Consider the following 19973-nt stretch of genomic DNA (forward strand, 5'->3'; position numbering starts at 1 on the left):
GTTGTTAAAGTGTCTCTCTCCTAGGAAACATATGGCTGGGTCCTATTCTTCTATCCATTCTGATAATCTCTGCTTTTTAATTGAAGTGTGCAGCCCATTAACATTTACTGTTATTATTAATATGATTGAATTTAGGTCAGCTATTTTATGATTTGTTTTCTATTTCTTCATGTATTTCTATTCCTCTTGTCTTTTCTTGCCTTCTTTTGGGCTTTTGAAACAGTTATTTGAATTCCATTTTAATATTTTTTTTGGCCTTTTAGCTCTATTACTTTGTTCTTATTTAGTAATGGTTTCTATGGAGATTATAATATATGTATATTGGAATAGATGTAATATATATAACATATATATAAGTCCTTAAATTTTCTGTCTACTTAAAATTAATATAGCACCATTTCACATAAAACATAGATACTTGAAACCATATAAGCCAATTAACACTCTTTATGTCCTTTGTATTATAGTTGTCATGTAGAAAATCTATATATGTTATAAACACTGCAAGACAGTTATAATTTTAAACAATCATATGCTTCTAAAGAAGTTCAGGAAAATACAATTTTATACCTGTATACATACAGTTTTTAAGCAAGTTTGTGATAATAGTTGTATAACTATAAATTTAAAGTCATTGAATATATACTCAAAACAAGTAATTTTATGGTATTATAAATTATACTTCAATAAAGCTGTTAAAAACAAAAATTATAAATAGTCCACTTGCTCAAGTGCTATTGCCTTTGATTTATGAAGATCAATCTAAAACCAGTCCATTAACACAGTGTCTGTTTTAAGAAATCTTCAGGACAGATGAATTTGATTAGGCCAAGTAGAATCACAGAGCTTCTAGTTGAAGAAGTCCAGAGATTACAAGATTTCCTAGTGACATTTCTTTTTAAAAATGTGTTTTTAATATTTTGGGGTCCTCTTTTAGAATGTAGCATACAGAAGGAGTTTGGTACCATTCCCACAGGTCTAATGAGATGTGTGGTCTTTCCTGTCTTCAAATAACTATATAAAATTATTTCCTTCTTATTTATTATAGAATGTTAAAAACTTCTAGACAGAGCAGAAAGTAAATTTAGTTATAACAGGGTATTTTTTCCTTTTTTTTCTTTTTTGCGTACATTTTTTCCCCAGCTTTATTTTTTTTCCCCAGCTTTATTGAGATAAAATTGGCATATATGTAAGTTTATTTTTTTTTATATATGTAAGTTTAAAGTGTACAGTGTGATGATTTTGATACACATATATATTGCAAAATGATTACCACAGTAAGATTAGTTAACATCTTCATCCTCTCATGCTATTATTTTCTTAACATTATATTTTAAATTTACCTCATATTACCAGAAATTCTTCATAAACATAATGTATGAATCCTGAATCAATGACACAAACTTCACTTTTACTGCATTTTATTTCCAACTACCTTACTACCATTTATTACATTATAGCACATGCTTTTGTTTATAAGTAATTACTGAGTCAAAGGTATGGACTGTTTTTAGGCTCTTGTACATATTTGTAAACTGCCCACAGAACAGTTATATCAGTGTACATTTTCATCACTAGTTTTGACAGTCTCTCATTTTTTGCCTGAATTTTATAAACCTCCTTGCCAAAGTCAAGTACTAAAAAATGGTGTGTCTTTACTTTTATTTGCGTATCATGAGTACTTCTCTAGTTTTGAGAAAAGAGTACTGAACTACATGAGATAATTTTAGAAAAAGTTCAAATGAGCAAATCATTAAAAATGATACATGTGTACCCTAAACATTTATTTTAAACATGAAATATATATCTGCATATTTCTTTGATTTTTGACTCAAGGCCTTTTTGAGGATACCGGCTTGCCATTTGGAGTGGAATATTATGCTTCTGGCATAAACCACATCCATACTGTAGTGTTTATAAGGTCCAATTTCAGGATAATATTCGAAGCAAACTGAATGTGGAATCCTCGACTTTTATACTTTATTTTTTCTAATATTTTGCATATGTCTCACCTACATCAAAGTTGACATCAGTTTTTAAGTAACTTATCTTTATTGAATGCTTTGGAAACTTTCAGCTTAGTTTTCTTTTTTTTTTTTTTTTTTTTTTAAATTTTTTTTTTTTTATTTATTTATGATAGTCACACACAGAGAGAGAGAGAGAGAGAGAGAGAGAGAAGCAGGCTCCATGCACCGGGAGCCCGACGTGGGATTCGATCCCGGATCTCCAGGATCGCGCCCTGGGCCAAAGGCAGGCGCCAAACTGCTGCGCCACCCAGGGATCCTCAGCTTAGTTTTCATAGAAGCAGTGGTTCTCTCTTGCATTCACTTCTTGTTATTTAATAAAATGTATTGTCATAATTACAACCTCAAATGATTTAAGCAGCCTTAGAAACAAAATTGTTTGGTTCTTGGTGAACATACATTTCAACTGGTGGAAGTAGAAGCAAGATGGTAGGTACTAGAATATAGCCTGCCAACCAAGAGCATTGATATTGATGGAGGGATTTGAGAGCATTGCTTAATCATAACAAGTCATATAAATAGAAACTGGTGTTTAGCAAACTTTCAGTTCTAATATTCTCTGAAACCAAGATTCATTTATAATGGGAGGTAGAAATTAATCTTAAATCCTACATATATCTTGCGTTCCCTCCTTTCCACTTTTGAATAATTATTAATTATGTGCCTTGTGCTGTGTAAGATGCAGTGAATAAAGAGATTAACAATACACAGTTTCTGTTCTCAAGGAGTTGAAATCCAAAGAGGGAGACACTGTATGGTGCTATCACTTGGTTTTCTGCTCTAAGAACCAGTCAAGAAGTGTGAGCCATATAGATGTGCAGGGCAGAAAAGAATTACTCGGTCTGTCAGTGAGAAAAAATTTCCAAGTGAGACTTGATCTTAAAGAACAGATGGGAATTAGCTAGGCTTTCAGAATAGTAGGGAATAGCATTCACATCTTTTACGAGGAAGATTAGCACTCTTCTGAGTATCTACTGACCTATTCAGAGTTGCCATATGTATGTTTGTTTGTTCTCTCATTCATTTATTCAATCCTTCAACAGTTGAAATTCTCACCCTGGTCTTCCCCCGTGCTTTACGATAGTGACTGTTGCTTCTGAAAAGCCACATATCTATAAGCTGCAGAAATGGATGAATGTTCAGCAGAGTCTTGTGTCCCCTCTTCTCTGTCCATCCTCACTCCCTACAGATGTTATTAGTTAATTCAGGGAAAATACAAAACTGAGCACCATTTGTTGAACACTCATAATGTGCCAGACATTCGCTTAGTGTCTTACATATTTTCTCATTTATTTTAATTTGTATTGCCACCCTGTAAGGTAAGAATTAGGATTTCCATGGTATAGGTCAGGAAACTGAACCTTGGAAAAGTTAAGGCAAATTGCCAAAAGCTTCATTGGTGGAACTGATGAACCCAAATTTGAAGCCATGTTTCTTGAAGTCAGAAAGTCTATCCCTTAACCACTGTGCCAAGATACATGGTTGTGAGGACTCACTCTGAATCACGGAAGAAAGTTTGGATACTTTTTTCCATAAGATTGTCCTAGACAATTATGTTTGAACATCCAAAGATAATTGAAAACTTGTGTTGAGGTTTAATTAAGTCACTGATAGTTATGTAACTCATATTAAATTTAAATTGTATGAATTTTTTCTTACTAGATTATAGTTCCCATAAGACACAGCAGTCGATCAAAATGCAAAAAAAGCTCCCTCCATCCCTATACCTCCTTCCACCACTGCCCCACTTCTCTCTCATTGGACTGTGGATGATTAGCAACCTGACCAGTACTGCAAATCCTGAATATTCTGCTAACTGCCCTCCTTATCCAGCCTCCAGTGTATAATCTGATTTAAATCACCTTTCTGGAGACAGCTGTCCTTTCAGGCTTTGCCCTGGCAATCTTTTTACCTCAGTTGCCCTACCAACCCTCCAACCCCACTCCACTGTCCTATCCACCACATCTCCTGCCCAAGACACACATAAGCATATCACCATTCTCTAGTATCATCACACTCAAAATTCCTTTAAGATATATATACATATATATACATTTTATTGCAGTGTCTTTGCTTTTGCTAGTCCAGTGCCCTTCCCACTCATCTTCTGTTGCCAAACTGGGAAAATCCTGCTTATCCTTCAAATTCCAATATAAACATCACCTTCTCTGTGAAGCCCTCCCTTCCCCTTCTCCAAAAGAGGCCATGTTTTTCACTTCCCTTATGACTCTCATTTTCCTTATATCTTTGGTAGAGCCCTTAACATAATTCATTTTCTATCTCTTTCTGTTTCCCTGCTCCTGAATGGGAGTTCCTAGGTTAGATCATTATCTTTTACCTTCAGTGCCCACCTGTAGTAGCGTATCATACTGAATTGTTACTGATACCATTATTAGGTGCATCCTGTGTCTTAGGCACTGTTCTTGATGTTTATACATAGTGATTCATTTAATCTTCCCACTCATCCTATGATACAAGGACAGTTATTACCCCTATTTTACAGAGTAGGAAATTGAAGTTAAATGAGGCAAAGTAACTTGACTAGGATAACACAGCAAGTAACTTGATGGAGTCAAGATTTGAACCTTGAGTGTCTGACTCCAGAGTTCATTCCTTTATACCAATAGGAACAGTCAATCTGATAGGTGCACTAGGGAGTTCACAACTAGGTGATGCATTCTCTATTAAGACCAATCCTGAATGGCTAAAGAGAAGGATGTAAATAACCACGTCACCAAAAGGACAAGTGAGGTCCCTTGGAAAGGCTTGAGAGTCTTTTGAAAACTTTTGTGTGATCACAAGAAGAGAGTCAAAGGACTCTGCTCTGGTCACTGGTAAAGTTAGGTTTGGAGCATGCTATACCTGGACAGATAACCCTTACACATTGTTTCTGTAGACTGTGAATGAGAAGGAGTGAAAAGCCAGTGTTGGGCTGAGGGATGTTGTAGATCATCAAATGCCAGAGCTCCCCTTTTATAAAGGAGAAGACCAAGGTTCAGATTAATTAATTAGCTTGCCCAAGGGCACATAGTTAATAAATAACGGAGCTTGGACTAGAATCCCAATTTTCTGAGTCCCAGTTCAGTGCCCTTTCTACCACAGTGTGCCCTATATTAGAGTTGCTATGTTCATGTTTGAAGCGAAAAATGCTAGACCAAGGCAGAAATGAGTCTTTGAAGGAAACAGCTTGATACTTTTGGAGCTGGTCAGCTTTTGCCTAAGACCTGCTGCTATTTTGGGCTCTCAGTTCGCTCAGAACTAAGTACTGCCAGCCATACAAATAAAAAGGCAAGGCTATTATTTAGGCCTCCTAGGTCTATACATTCACTTAACTGCTTGGAAGGGCAAATTATCAGTTCATCTCTGCTGGGCAGTTCGAGCATAGGATTATGTTAGCCCTTGTTTTAGCCCTTAGACATCTGCTGGTTTGTCTCTGTTAAAGGAAATGCACGAGCCTTGCTTTCAGGTTGCGTGAGGAGAGGGAAAAGAAAGAAGTCTAAATCTGTCTCTACCAATGCTGATTTCTAATGCTGTTTCTTTCTGTTTCTTTCAGGGTGATGAGGAAGGACCCAGGTAAGATCACATTATTGCTGCTTGTCTGTTCTCAGAATTGAAGTAGAGTGACATTTGTGGCCTTTTAATGTTCCATGAAATATGGACAGCCAAAGAACAGTGCAGAAAAGGGATCAACATCTTAAGCCAGGGCTTTGAAAATCTTATTTTGTAAGATTCCCATCTCCCTCCCCATCTGTGCCATTTCCTGCCTGTAACCTTCAGATAAAGGTAGACTTTAAAGTATATAATGACAGTAACTTAAGAATACCTTGTTAAGAAGAGTAGGCACTAAAAAAAAAAAAAAGAAGAGTAGGCACTACATATGAATGGTAATTAGGCTATCAGGTGGACTGCCTAGATAAACTTTTGCATTCTTTCTTGATTGGAATTGGATTGCTTTTTTTTTTTTTTTTAATGGGCTTTGGATCCAATATTCTTTGTTTCTGACTTGAGACACCACTGAAACCTCGAATCCTAGGTCATAGATATTATGTTTCCTAACTTTGTTTAGGAAAAAAAAAAAAGATGCTTCTCTATCACCACATCACATTTTTTTTTTTTAAGATTTTATTTATTTAATCATGAAAGACACAGAGAGAGGGAGAGAGAGAGGCAGAGGCACAGGCAGAGGGAGAGGCAGGCTCCACGTAGGGAGCCCGATGTGGGACTTGATCCCAGGTCTCCAGGATCATGTCCTGGGCTGAAGGCAGCGCTAAACTGCTGAGCCACCGGGACTGCCCACCCCATCACATTTAAAAGTATATTACATTATTGCCTCAGCCTTGGAGTAAACCTGGAGTTTGGTTTCCTTACCTTTTCTGTCATGCTGCTCAGTGAGAACAGGCTCTAGGAGATGCTGCAGCTTTGTTGTCAACACAATCAAGGGGCATTTGTACAAAGTAAAGTAACACGTCCACGTGGGTCCCCTGTGTCACCTAGGATCAAGGACTATTCAGGCTTGGAGGTATCAGAGAGTTCATTTAGGCCATTGCCATTTAAGCATTAGCTTTAGGAGAAATGCCCCCCCCCCCCTTTTAAATGAGCTTTAGATAGAACCCCAATATACAGAGAGTTTTACTCTGAATAAAGTTGGGGGCCACATTCACTGTAAGTCTTCTCTGTTCAATCCAATAGACCCTGAGGAGCTTCTGCAGAAACCTAGGGTTTCTTAGAACTCAGTTTGAAAAATCACTTACCAAGTTCAAATTCTCATTGAAAGAAGGTACATGAATTGTCCAAGGTTACCTTACTGGAACCAAAATTCAGTTCTTTCTAGGTTTTATTTATAAACCAACAAATAAAGTTTCTTCTTTTTTCCTTCTCCATCCCCACACTCTCTGTCCATTTCTTGGTGCCAAATATTATCCCACATCAGCATCTCCTGGTGCTTCTCTACCTTGGGAACTGTGGTTCTCAGCCTTAGCTCCTTGTCTATTGTGGCTAAAGCCATAGACATCCTACTTTAGAACTGCAGAGCCTCAGGAAATTTCTTGAATCTCATCTTCCAGCCATTCTCAGGACAGGCTCTCTCCGAGTTGTGGTTCATTTCTTTCCTCCCTCTCTCCTTGCCTCCACTGCCTTCCTTTCTTTTCTTATGACCTGCTGTGTGTCAGGCACTGTGCTATGCGCTGGGCATATAGTAATAACTAAGACAGATGTGGTTCTTGTCCTTGTAGAATAAACAAGCAATCACCGGGTCCTTATACTGTGGGACAAGTGATATGATTAAGGGAAGTTTTGGCTGCTTTAGGAAGGCTCCTAAGTCAGTCTCGGAGGATAAGGGAAGGCTTACCAGAAAAGGTTGTATATAAACAGGGCCCTGAAGGATGGGAAGGCAGGCAAAGGTGGGGCAGGGTGTAGGATTCTAGGTAGAGGGGACAGCTTGTGTTGTAAAAGCTCTAGACAAGAGGAGAGTGGAGGGAAGAAAGAATCTAGATCATTTAGGGCCTTACAGACCTTCTGAGGTGTTTGAGCTCTAATTTGCCAGCAGTTGGAAAGCATTAAAAAATTGTAAACAGGAATTAACCTGAGTAGATTGGCATTTTAGAAGTCTCCTCTGCCTGCCTGAATTGGAAGTAGATTAACACCAGAGCATGGAAGACTAGTTAGACTAAGTAGTGATGATGGGAGCCTAAATCCACATCTTCTCTAGTCATTGACCAGGTTTTTACCATTTTGCACAGACTTTTGGTTTCGAGAGACTCCAAATTTCCTTAAAATCGAGGCCAAGCAGAGCCCTAGACCTTCTTACCCAGAAAGAGCGTTTAGAGACGACCAATATAATGAAACACCTTAGCAGATGGAATGTGGCTTGGAGGAACCTGATGAGAATGAGCACACTTGTCTTTATAGTTACATGTCTGAGTCATGTTGAGTAGAATAATACAGGGACCTTATGAAGAGATTAACTCACATCAAAGATACTATTTAGTAGAAGATGCTAGTTTTACAGTTTAATTGCAGATACTTTCATGTCATTTTGACAAGATAGTCGTGAAGCATAGAGTTTTTTTTACTAGCAACCACGATGTCAAGCTGTCTCCCTCGCACCAGGCTATCGTGGATGTCAGCAGGGATTCTGTTGGACCAGGATTTGCAGAACCCTCATTTTGATACAATGAACCCTTTGGTACAATGAAGAGCATCTTTGAATTTGACAGAAAGAATTCGATGGAGTCAGATTTTCTTTTTAAACTTTGTATTTGTTGGTTCCATTCTTAGTTTGTGTTGAACTACCATTTGGCTCAGTTAATTCCAATTAACACTTCAGGGCAGATTGCCTTTGATCTGAAATTTCTCTCATTTAAGATCCACGTTTTCCCATTTCAATAAGCCAGAGTTTTGTTCCAGAGGTTTCTGTATTTCTGACAATATTGAATTAGAGTTTGATGTGTAAAGGAGATAGAAGGGAAGTGTGGGTGTGCCTGCACAGAGGATGGAAGAGAAATGAATCAGGAAACTCTCCATCCAGGTCTCTTGGATTATTATACCCGTGTCTCCTTTGCTGGCATTCTTTCCATCTCAGCTACTTCTCCACTGTCTGCATGGAAGTCCAGGGAGACTAGATTCCAGCCACTCTCCACAAGAACAAAGGAAAGAACAAAGGGAAACCCCTGTCCCATGGACATGAATTTGCCTGTGATAGAGCTTGTGTCCTCCCTTCCTACCAGCCAGGGCCTCTCTGCTTTCTTTCCTCCTTTTGGTTCTGACTCCCCAAGCCATTTGAAGTGAGACGTCCCAGTATTGTGCTGTTGGTCATGTCTGTTCCTGGCCCTGAATTTTATTGTGTAGTTGTCCTGCTAATTAATAACCATAGTAATCATAGCTATCACTTACTGAAGGTTTACTGTATACAATGCTTTATATTTCTTTTCATTTAGTCCTCATGTAAAGCTTATGATGTAGTTATTATCCCATTTGTAATGAGGAAATTAATGCTCAGAAAGATTAACTTGCCCTAGATCACAGAGCCAGTAAGTAGCAGAGCTAGGATTTGAATCAATCTGGCTTCAGGGTTCATGCCCTCTACCATCACTTGAACTATCTGCCCTTATCTGCCCTCATCGGCCAGTGCATCTCTCTCCGTGACCCTGAAAGAAAGCCAGGAGGATTCATGCATACACCTCAGAGGATCACTTTGCTCTTATTCCTCTAATCTGGGAGGTCTCACTTACTTTGACATTAAATTGCTAGGGCCTCTCTTTTCTGCAAGCTCCCTCTCCTCTCTGTAGCCTCTGTCATTATAAAGGGATATTTCTTCATCTCCCCCTCACAAAGTGCTCTTTCAGGGTCAGCAGCTAAAGGAGTAGTTTCAGACTCTCTTGGGAGCAGGCAGCCAGGCCTTCCTTTGACCCTGCAGAATTCCCTTCCTGCTTCCCCTGCCCTTTGGTGGTTTACTCTTCAAATCCATGCTACAGTTACATAGATGGCAAGCATTCGTGGAGGTGTGGAGGAGCAAAAATCCTAATGTGTAGAACATGGATATTAACCACCATGGAGTCATCTTTCAAGACGGTGTCTTTGAAGCCCAGAGTGATTTTTTTTTTCCAAGCAAAAAAAAAGCAATTTACACTTTTGGCAGCAATTTTCTGTCTTCTCTGTGCTATTATGGGAGATCTTGTGTTCACTCCCTCACAGATTGGCTCCTCAACTCCTGCCGGAGCCTGCTGAGAAGTAATATATATTCGAGGAGAGGGGGTGGCAGTAGGATCTGCTGCCTCGAAGCTGTTTTGTAGTGGGAGGAAGTCAGGGGGGGAAGGACCCTGAAACTCTTGTGCTCAGAGGAAAAAAGGAGCAAGATCAATATTAAATCTTGATTTGCTATTGAGATTTTCTGTGATTTTTTTTTTAACTTAGAGGAAAATGGCTTTTTAATAGTAACAACCATATTTGGGACTTCTGTAGAATTTTTCATCTTCAGAGCTGGCTCTTATTCAGGCAGAAAGCTCCTGCTGAGATCAGTGTGAATCTGACCCATGCTGATTCTGTGATCAGGCAGTGAGTTCTGAAGGAGTAGGAGCTCAAGGAGAGTCAGCGGACCTACCTTCTATTCTTGGTCTGCCTGAGACTGACTGTGTGACCTTGGGCTAGTCATTCAACCTCATTGCCTCTGTGTAAGCTGTTTTTATTTCCCTGTAAACACAAGCCTTTCTTTCCCTTGTTCCCCACCCAGGTTTTTGAGCTAAAGTTGTGTGAAGGAATAGTCTTATATTACATACGGAATAGAAAGAATCTGCCTTAGATTCTGTAATCAAATGGATTTTTTAAAAATCTTCTCAATTTTGTTTCCTTAAAAAAAAAATTTCTTTGGGCTATATACTAGGTACTCTCCCCTTCCCCAGTAATAACCATATGTTCTTAGATACTACATTTCTCTTCTTGACAACTTAGTTTGTAAACATAAAAGGGAACTAAGTCAATGATACACTTAGGTTTCTTTTGTCCTCTGCAAATTATTGGTTTGGTTTTTGCATTGTCTTCATTTCAGAAGACCTAGCTAGAAGCCAAAGAACATGGCTCTGATACTTGTGGCATGGAATGGAGATGTCTGTTTGTTATACAGAAGTGGGGTTCTAGCCCAGTTGGCCTTCAGCATAGAGGATCTCTTAATCACATTTCCCTGTTTCAGAAACTGAGCTGACTTTGTTTCCCCTGCTGATGTTGATTGTTTATCCTCTACCCATCCAGACAAGGAGAAAGCTACATTATGCATTATGCTGCCTATCTATAATAAAAGCAATCCTCCTTTGCTAAAGTAGTTGCTTTTCAGAAATTTACCTGTGATATTCACTTTATTATATTTTGTGCATATTGGTATATAACCAGAGAATCCATTCACAGCTGGAAAATTCAGCCAAGGTGCCTCTAGTTTACTTCCATCTGTCTCATACTAGAAATGCTCGCTAGGAGCAGCCGGTATTCTAGCATACATCTGCCTGCCTTTTCTGGCTTCATAATGCTAAAAAAAAAAAAGAAAGAGAGAAAGGAAAGGCCCAGTAAAAGGGCCCTGAATGTCACTTTACATGCTATGGTTTTCCTTGAAACTTTTACATATATTATCTCATTTATTTCTCATATCAGTCCTAATATGTGGTTAATACAGTACCCAGAGGTGCAGAGAAGTTATACATACATGAGATGGCACAGCTAAAAATTGATAGAACCAGTGTTCAAACTCACATAGACTGACTCAAGCATGTGGACTCTTAACCATAGCAGTGCTCTGTAATGAGTATGTTGGATGTAGAGTAGGGTACAACCAACACAGAATAGGGAATCAGGAAAGATAAGGCATTTGTGCTGGACCTTGCAGGGTGTGGAAAACGGGGAGGCTTTTCTAGGCAGAAAGGGTAGGAAGGGCACCCATGCAGTGAGACCAGCATGCCCTCACACATTTGTGCTGTGTGGGGAATGGTGAGCCACTGCATGCCTGGGCTACGGCAGGAGATGGGACTGACCACCGTGTAGAGGGTCTCAGGTGCTATGCTGAGGTGCCAAAAGGTTTGTACTAAAAAAATAAAAAATAAAAAATGTACTACCCCTTTGTCCTTTCTGTAGAAGAAGTGGACAGAATCCTGAATCTTACAGGGCTCTTCCTGTGGCCAAATCTCATGATTGTTGTGGGTAAATTATTTGCTTTCTTGTGCCTTAGTTTCCCCATCAAAATAGCACATCCTGTTATACTTAAAGGATAAATATGCTATGAAGCATTGAAAGTGTTCTCCTTTTGGCTTTCTTTTTTTAGATGAAAAACAAGCAACTGAGCTAAAGTAGCTGAAGAAGAATTGTTTGTTTGATTTGTATCTTATACCCCTATTTTGACAGCTCCTGCCTTCTTCAAACTTAAAGTTAGGTTTGGCAAGTAGTTATCTAGTTCCTTCCAAATTAATAGAGAACAGGAATACTAAAGCCCCAACATTTTCCAGATAGATTTAAGACCAAAGGTATTTTTTAAAAGCTAATCTAGGAATTACATCAATGTTGCATTTGTCCCTGAATTAGATGTGGTGCTAAAGAGTCTGGCTGGAGCCTAGTTCTCTTCTTTCTTGTTTGTCTTCATAGCCATTCTGGACTGGCTCTAAACAGAATCAGTTTTAGGAAGTCACAAAACTCCAGTCTGTGTTTTAAGAATAACTAAATTTGATGTCATTGCTTATGCCCTCTCAACTGTGGTAGACACAGCAAAATTGTTGTTACTGGTGTCTTTTTCATTTTAGGAGAAACCTGCTAGTCTCTAGCATCTTCTCACTTCCTCCCAGTGAGAGGCAGGCAAGAGGTCAGTAATTCCATTTTCCCATCCTTCCCCCTTTTTGTAGCTCCATGTGGCTGAACTGCATTTGCCTCTGTACCCAGAAACCCACAGCAGGCATCTGTAACAGATGCTGGGAGCAGAAGCTGGTGTGTTTCTGTGTTTCTTTATTTCTTTTCTTTTCTCTTTTAAAGATGGTGTGAAGTTTAGAGTCAATGCATGTAGGTCTCTTAAAACTAGAGCTCCAGGGAGGTAGCTTCAGAACATTAAGAGAGATGGTCAAAGACTGAGGTAAAACTTGGGTACCCTAAATAGTGAGGTCTTTGCCAAGGACCAGTATTCGTGTATGTGCCTGTGCCTGTGCCTGTTTGGACCTAGGATCTAACTATGAGTGGTTGTATGTTCATAAAAGAAATGTTTCTTTATCCACAAACAGGGGTTTCAGGGAAGAAAAGCTCTTTTATATATATATGCCTCGTTCCCCCCACTCCATAGCACCACTACCAATTGTTCCCCGCAGATTGTAGTGTGGTTGGAAACAGAAAAGCATTTTGTTTCCTTGGTGAGTACGTGTCTCCTTCCCCCCCTGGTTCCATCAATTCTATTTAAAGGAAAGTGAGATTGAGTATGAGGAACACAGCCCAGAAAAGGAGGAGCTGTGAGAGTTGCAGGGAAGGTGGGGAGAGGAGCATTTCTCAGCTGTTCCTGGCTTCTCGACACTTCCTGGTCTACATGCTATGGGCCAGCATGCTGTTGCACGCCACCTGCACAGGTACTGCCACTCAGATGAGGACCACTGAAAGCTGACTGAGCTGCCAGCTTTGCCCTGACTCTTACAGTTGTCCAGGGCTAACAACTGTTCAGATGTAGTAGTGATACCTGCTTCTATGCTGAACCTTATAAATAGGAGCTAGACCTACATATATTATTCAGAACCACTCTGTGAGCTCTAGTTATCCTATCTTTTTACAGATGAGGAAATCGATATTATAAGAAGTTATGTGATTAAGCCATAGTTGCACAGTCAGAAAGTGAGTCCACCAGAATTAGAACCCAGATCTCTCAGGCTTAAAATTCTGTGCTTTCAACCGCTGCACTATACTACCTTTCTCAAGAGATGCAAGATTCGTATCTTCCAACATCTTAGTTGGGAATAAGTGACAAGCCAATAAAGATTTGGCATTTTTATCAGGAAATTCTTTTATTTTCTTTGTTGAATGACAACAAGCAATTTGCCTGAGACAGAAGTTGAGATGGAGCTTGCCAGGAAAATGCGTAAGATGGAATGAACCAGAACTTCTTTCCCCAGACAGGTAAACATGAGTTTACTCCCTGGCTTTTGGGGAGCCAGCAACTGCCATCGCCTCTTCTAAAAGAGCCACTGTTCACCCAGTGGCAGGTGCAGGCCAACTGTTGTTATGGCAACGGCAGGAGAGGCGAGCATGTTTAATTCCAGAACTGATAATTAACTGGGGGGTGAGGTGGGGGCAGGGAGAGAAATGGGGGGATAATTGTTTCAGGAGGGAAAACTTAGCAATTACCAGCAAGCTGCATAGATGAAAAGGCCAGGCACAGATGCTCCAACCCAGCATGCCCTTAGAATTCAGCACTCATCCCCTCTGGTTAGGAATTTTTGATAAACTGAAATGAAGGGTCAAGTCCCCAGTCAACCAAGACTTTTTCAGGAACCAGGTGAAGAAAGAAGAATGTTACGTAGGTTGTAAAGAGAAGTGCAGGGGGTTAGATGAAGGACTACCCTAAATTATATCACCCAACCAGAAACAGTCTGGAAATGCTATCTAAACTCTGCGGGAAGAATTCTGTGCTTGGGGAGAAGACAGGGCCCACAAAGCATACCTGGTTTGAGTTCCTGCTTCTGTGAATGGAATGAGGGGAACTGGCTTATTAGAGTGTAAAAGGAAGACGTGTAGAGATGATGCACTTGTTGAGGTACTTGATCATCGTGGGTGTTAGTCTATAAGTCCTCAGAGATTGTAATATTGAAAGTAAGCTAAGCATTCCACATGGATTATCCATCTCATTTAATCCTTACAGAGCCTAGCACGAAGGTGTTTATTATTCTCATATCAAACTTTGATGTATTCAGTACCTTGCCCAAGGTCACAGAGCTAATAAGTCACTGTACTGAATTCTATTGTCTTATTGATTTATATTTATAAAATAAAACCTATATTACTCTGTAGGGAAGTCATGGTCCCAAACTAGAATAAAATCAGACTTAAGGAGATATAGACTATTTACAGTAAAAAGAAAAACAAAAAAACAATATCTTTTCTAGTGGAGGTAAGGTAAGCTACAAAATAAAAATTGTTGAATGTGATGTATTAAAGAATATCCTATCATGCTTCTGAGATCTATCACAGTCCTCACTTGTGTCTCCAGTGCTGATAGGGTGAATAAGTGTGAATCATAGTTCCTTCTGGACTTGTTCTGTGGCTCAGGGTGAGTTAAGGCTTGGAAGAGGTGACTTGGGATAGATATTGCATGCAAAGAGGTGGTTCAGAACTCCTCTAATGAAATTTTTTTAAATTTATCTTTTTAAGTAATCTCTACACCCAGCGTGGGGCTCAAACTCACAACCCCAAGATCAAGTGCTCTTCCATCTGAACCAGCCACTCATTCCTAATGATGTAACCAAATTTTCATGGTTTGTGTATTTTTCATTGGGGAAAAAATGTCAAAAAAAATTTAAAAAAAGAAAAAAAAAGTCACAGTGTAGAGCAAGATTTTCCTGTATTCCTATGTGTGTGTGTGTGTGTGTGTGAGAGAGAGAGAGAGAGAGAGAGAGAGAGAGAAAGAGAGAGAGAGAGAGATGGAGAGAGAGAGATGGGAATGAGTAGAGAGGGAGAGAGAGAGTCAGGGAGAGAGGGACAGATTTTTACTTTAAAATGGTACGTCTCGGGGGTGTCTGGCTGACTCAATCAGGAAGGCATGTGACTCTTGATCTCAGGGGTGTGAGTTCTAGCCCCATGTTGGGTGTAGAGATTAAACAACAACAACAACAAAAGTGAGAAGTCTCTGTGGGAAGAGAAACATAGTATTTATCCAGCAGTATTGCAGAGCACCTTCTTCATTCCAGGTATTGTCTCTGATGCTAGAAATACAGTTTTCAACAAAACAATCAAGTTTCATGTCCTAGAAGAGGTTTATAATTCTAGAGTCTCAAGTAAGGATTGAGAAATGTAAGTGGTATATAATTTAAAAACACATTTTAGGGAAGCCTGTGTGGCCCAGCATTTGAGCGCCTGCCTTCAGCCCAAGGCATGATCCTGAGTCCTGGGATCGAGTCCTATATTGGGCTCCCTGCATGGAGCCTGCTTCTCCCTCTGCCTGTGTCTCTGCCTCTCTCTCTCTGTGTCTCTCATGAATAAATAAATAAAATCTTTAAAAAAATAAAAACAATTTTAAAGAAACCTATTGGTTTCTCTCTTAAAACCAATTATGAGAAATAAAATTTGCTTGCCTAGTCCTGGCTGGGAGGAAAATATGCAGAAGATAGAATAAAAGAGAAGTATTGGTTGATAATCACTACTTAAAACTATGAGCTTCCCTTCAATTTTCCAGAGTTTTAACAAACTCTAATAAGTTGATGTTGCCTTTGCAAGTGAAACAATTAATATCAAAATTTGGGAGTTCGATTGACACAATAATTATACTGGAAAATGTAATTTTGCCTGCATAATAGAAGTGGGATTATTTCAAGGAGATCTCATTAAAGTGCTGTTCATCAACAAAGAGCAGTGTAACCTTTCTCTTATTAGATTAGTACAGGGTCATGATGCAAAAGGCTGTTGGAATAATTCTCAGTCTTTTGTTCTAAGAAAATAAATTAAGCACTGTCTAGAAGTCTGGATATGGAAATTGAAATCATTGAAGACAGAAAAACTGTGGCCACTCAAACTGAAATCAACATAACCTCCTTTCCTTCTGCAGGTTTCATCCCTTTATCATTTATTTAACCAATCTTACTGAGTGTCAGCCATGTACCAGGCAGTGCTAGCTGCTGGAGCTGTAGTAGAAGTCAAAACCAAAAACAGTCCTTGTTTACACATAGTGATTGGTCTCTCCTCCACATTTCAGGGGCATACATCTGTTCTGTCTTCTCAGCTCTCTGCAAGCTTAAAGAATCAGCTTACTTTAAAAAAAAAAAAAAACATGCCATATGCGGTTATAAATGGAAATCCCCCAATGCAAGGCTTCCCAGGTATATTAGACTGAATGCTAATTATTTGAATTGTTGACTTATTCTTATAAACCAGATTCCATTGTCCAGTAGTGTGGCACATTGCTGCTGACTGACCCACCTCTTGGAGTTGCCATGGTACAAGTACCATGGTATAATGGAGAGTTTGAGAAGCCCTGTGATGATGAGACCTGCCTCTGTTTAACTCAGCATTCCCAAACTTATTTATTATAAGGCTCTTTTAACTCCTGTCACATAAATGTACTGAAACACCAGCATTCTTCAACTGGAGCAATGTAGCTCATTCTCCACTCTATGCTGAGACCTGATACGATTTGCCACCCAGAAAGAGGGTAGAAGAGAGATAATACAATATATTAGGAGTCCACACCTCTCAGGCTGAACTCTCTCCCTTATTGTACTTCACTTCAAATTACTGGGATTTTTGGACTGTTACTATTGATGTAATTTGTTTCCAGTACAATTGGAAGTGTGGTTATCAGGGGTACAAATAATTGAAGCTGGTACACATTCTTGGGAAAAAGAAGCCTAGAAATGGCCACTAGGACATATTTTTAAATTGACATGAAGAAAACAACTTGGATGTCTATAATTTTATTAAAAATAAGATATCCGTCATAAATAAGGTTTTTGTTCTTTTCATCTTAGTGTAATTCCTTCCACTATTTAACAACAAAAAATTGTACAAATTATACCAAGCACCCAGCACATTGCCTAGTACAAAGTGAACCCTTAAATATTGGTTGAATGAAGGAATGAATCAGATAATGACAAGGAGCATTACTAAATATAAAACAATGCAGAACAAGGTCATTTTTTGTTTATACACTGACAGAAGTCAGGCCTGTCCTCTTGTCACATGATAGTGCTTCTTACATCCAGTAGCAATCAGGTGCTTATCACAGATTGGGAGGAACAAAAAAAAATAAGAGTATTTTACAAACTGTTAAGTGCTGTATCTGGAGTAGTTACAGTTTTTTTCAATAATTATTATGGAATTGCTCAGCATTCTATTTCAGAAATTTCCTTGATATGACCAAGCACTAACACTAAATGGATTCTATACCAGGATCACAGTATTTTCATTTAAAGGCCAAGAGAGAGGCTGGCATCTGGGTGATACAATCAATTAAGCATTCGACTCTTGGTTTCAACTTAGATCATGATCTCAGGGTCGTGAGAGCCTGTGTCAGGCTCCATGCTCAGCACAGAGTCTGTTTGGGATTCTCTCTCCTGCTTTCTCTGTCCCTCTCCCTCCCTCTCTCTCAAAATAAATAAATAAATCTTTAAAGAAAAATAAAAGGTCAAGAGAAGTAGGCAGTGAGACCAAGGTGTCAGGCCTTCAGTGGAATTCTGTCTCTAACTTTCCTCGCACTCACTCTGTTTGTATTAAGGAGTGGGTGAGATAATATATATATGAATGATATTATGTAAGAAAGGCAAACAAGAAATGGAAACGATGCTCTGTGCCCTTCAGAAGTATAAAGCACCAAACAAATGAAACAGGATTGGATGATAGTCTTTTTATAATGGTATTTGTTAAGACATAATTGTATTGCAACTTAAGGTTCATATATTCACTTAAATACCAAATTTTTTAAGATAAATGAATAAACATTTACCAGAAGTAATAAAGGAAATAAGAAAGTTGACCTTGATTCAGCACCTTTACAACTTACAGGATGCGCACGGACATCTCATTTCCTTATTCTGACAAGCCTGAGAGATGGTTTTGCTATCCTCCTGTTACCTATTGAGCAGATTGGATAAGAAAGAATGACTTGTCCAGGGTCTCCCATCTATAGCTGGAAGAGGCAGGAGTTAGCCCCATTTGAAGTAAGGCTTTCTTGTTTACATTCTGTGCTTTTGCTTTCACAGCTGCTTTGGTTCAAAACATAATACTTGTCCTCTCCTCTCTCTAAGGTGTGCTTCAGCCCTTGACTTTCTCCTTCTCAGTAAATGGCATCATCATGTCTCAAGCAGTAACCTAAGAATAATATCCAATATCTCTCTTTTCTTCACACTTCTTGTCCAGTTAATCAGCAAATCCTGTCAGATTTGCCCTCAAGTATACACCAAATCCAAGGACTTTTCACTACCATCCCACCATCCTGGTCAAATCATAAACTTTCTCACCAAGAATCCTCCTGCTTTCCCCTTATCACCCCCTTATTCACTCTTCCTCCTCCTCCCCCATTGCATTCTTCACATAGACCCTAGAATGATCTTTTAGGATATAAAGATCATGTAATTTGTACATTCAGAATGCTCCAGTATGAGTTGTCCTGTCTGGAATTTGCATCAGAGTAACAGGGGGAAAAGGAGCTGGTAAAGTCACACAAGATATGGCTCCCACTTGCCTCTCCATCCTCCCCATGTCTGTCACTCACCCCATTTCTCACTTTAGCTCACTTCATTCTTACTGTTCTTTAAACAGGCATGGTGTTCCTTCTGACTTCATGGCCTCTGTGCTTGTGTTCTCTTCTGCCCGCAGATTCATCCCCAGACCTTCACACATGGCTCACTCTCTCGCCTTCTGTAGGCCTCTGTCAAAATATCACCCCTTTAGCTCTCCATTTCTTACCCTGCTTTGATTTTCTGCATATACTTGTTACTACATGAAAGTATACTATGTATTTAACATTATTTTCTTTCTTCCCCACGAGAAAAAAAGTGTTATGAGGGTAAAAGCTTTGCCTTTTTCACCACTATATTTTCAGTACCTAGAACATCACAGGCACACAGTTCATTATTTGAATGGATAAATAGCTCTGCAAAATCCATCTTCTGAGTTGTGGAGGGAACCATGTCTTGGAATAGGAAACCATTACATTCACTTAAGAGCAATCTGAGTCTGTCAGCTTGTCAGGTCATGTCCCTTCAGCTGTTATTTGTGGGTCTGCTGTTGTGGTCCACAAAACTCTGCAGAACGAGGATAGCGACAGGGTCATAGGATTCAGAGTGGGAGGAGCAAGCGGAGATGAAATGAGCAAATGTATATGCTCATTGAAAAGACGTGGAAGAGAAAAAAGCTTGTATCTGACTTTGAGAGCCTGATCTGCTCAAGGACAGCTGGTAAAGGAACTTAAATCCTTTTCTTCAAGGTTGCTCTGGAGCTCTATACCCATAAGGCTTGACAGACCATTCGGGCAATGTTAAAACCATAAGCCTTGGCCCTTTCATTCATCCTCAAACCTTGGCCAAAAGAACACTCTGCCAAGCCATAGGCTTCCCAAATGACTATGAAAATAATGCTTATGCATCATACTTTTTGCTTAGAACCAAGAAATATTAAAGTATCTAGGAACAGTTCACTTACCCAGGGCTACCTCTTAATGATAGGAAAGTCTTCTCTTCATTATATTCAGTTTTTTGTTTCTCTGAACTTGCCCGTGTTTAAATAAATGAGTAACGCTGTCAT

The 19973-nt window shown here is 39.3% G+C and overlaps 1 protein-coding gene across 2 annotated transcripts in view; it reads left to right on the forward strand.

The window, feature by feature from the left end:
* Positions 1-19973, forward strand: part of TRIM44 (tripartite motif containing 44) — a 109467-nt gene that overhangs the window by 51219 nt on the left and 38275 nt on the right. The window contains exons 4-5 of one of the 2 annotated variants that reach the window (XM_026012854.2): positions 5578-5597; positions 12296-12354. In XM_026012854.2, coding sequence (XP_025868639.2) covers positions 5578-5597; positions 12296-12354 — 79 coding nt within the window. The remainder of the gene's footprint in view (positions 1-5577; positions 5598-12295; positions 12355-19973) is intronic. The other variant, XM_072759124.1, reaches the window with a different exon arrangement.

Source organism: Vulpes vulpes, chromosome 5, assembly GCF_048418805.1.
Source record: "Vulpes vulpes isolate BD-2025 chromosome 5, VulVul3, whole genome shotgun sequence".
In the NCBI taxonomy this organism is placed as follows: Eukaryota; Metazoa; Chordata; class Mammalia; order Carnivora; family Canidae; genus Vulpes; species Vulpes vulpes.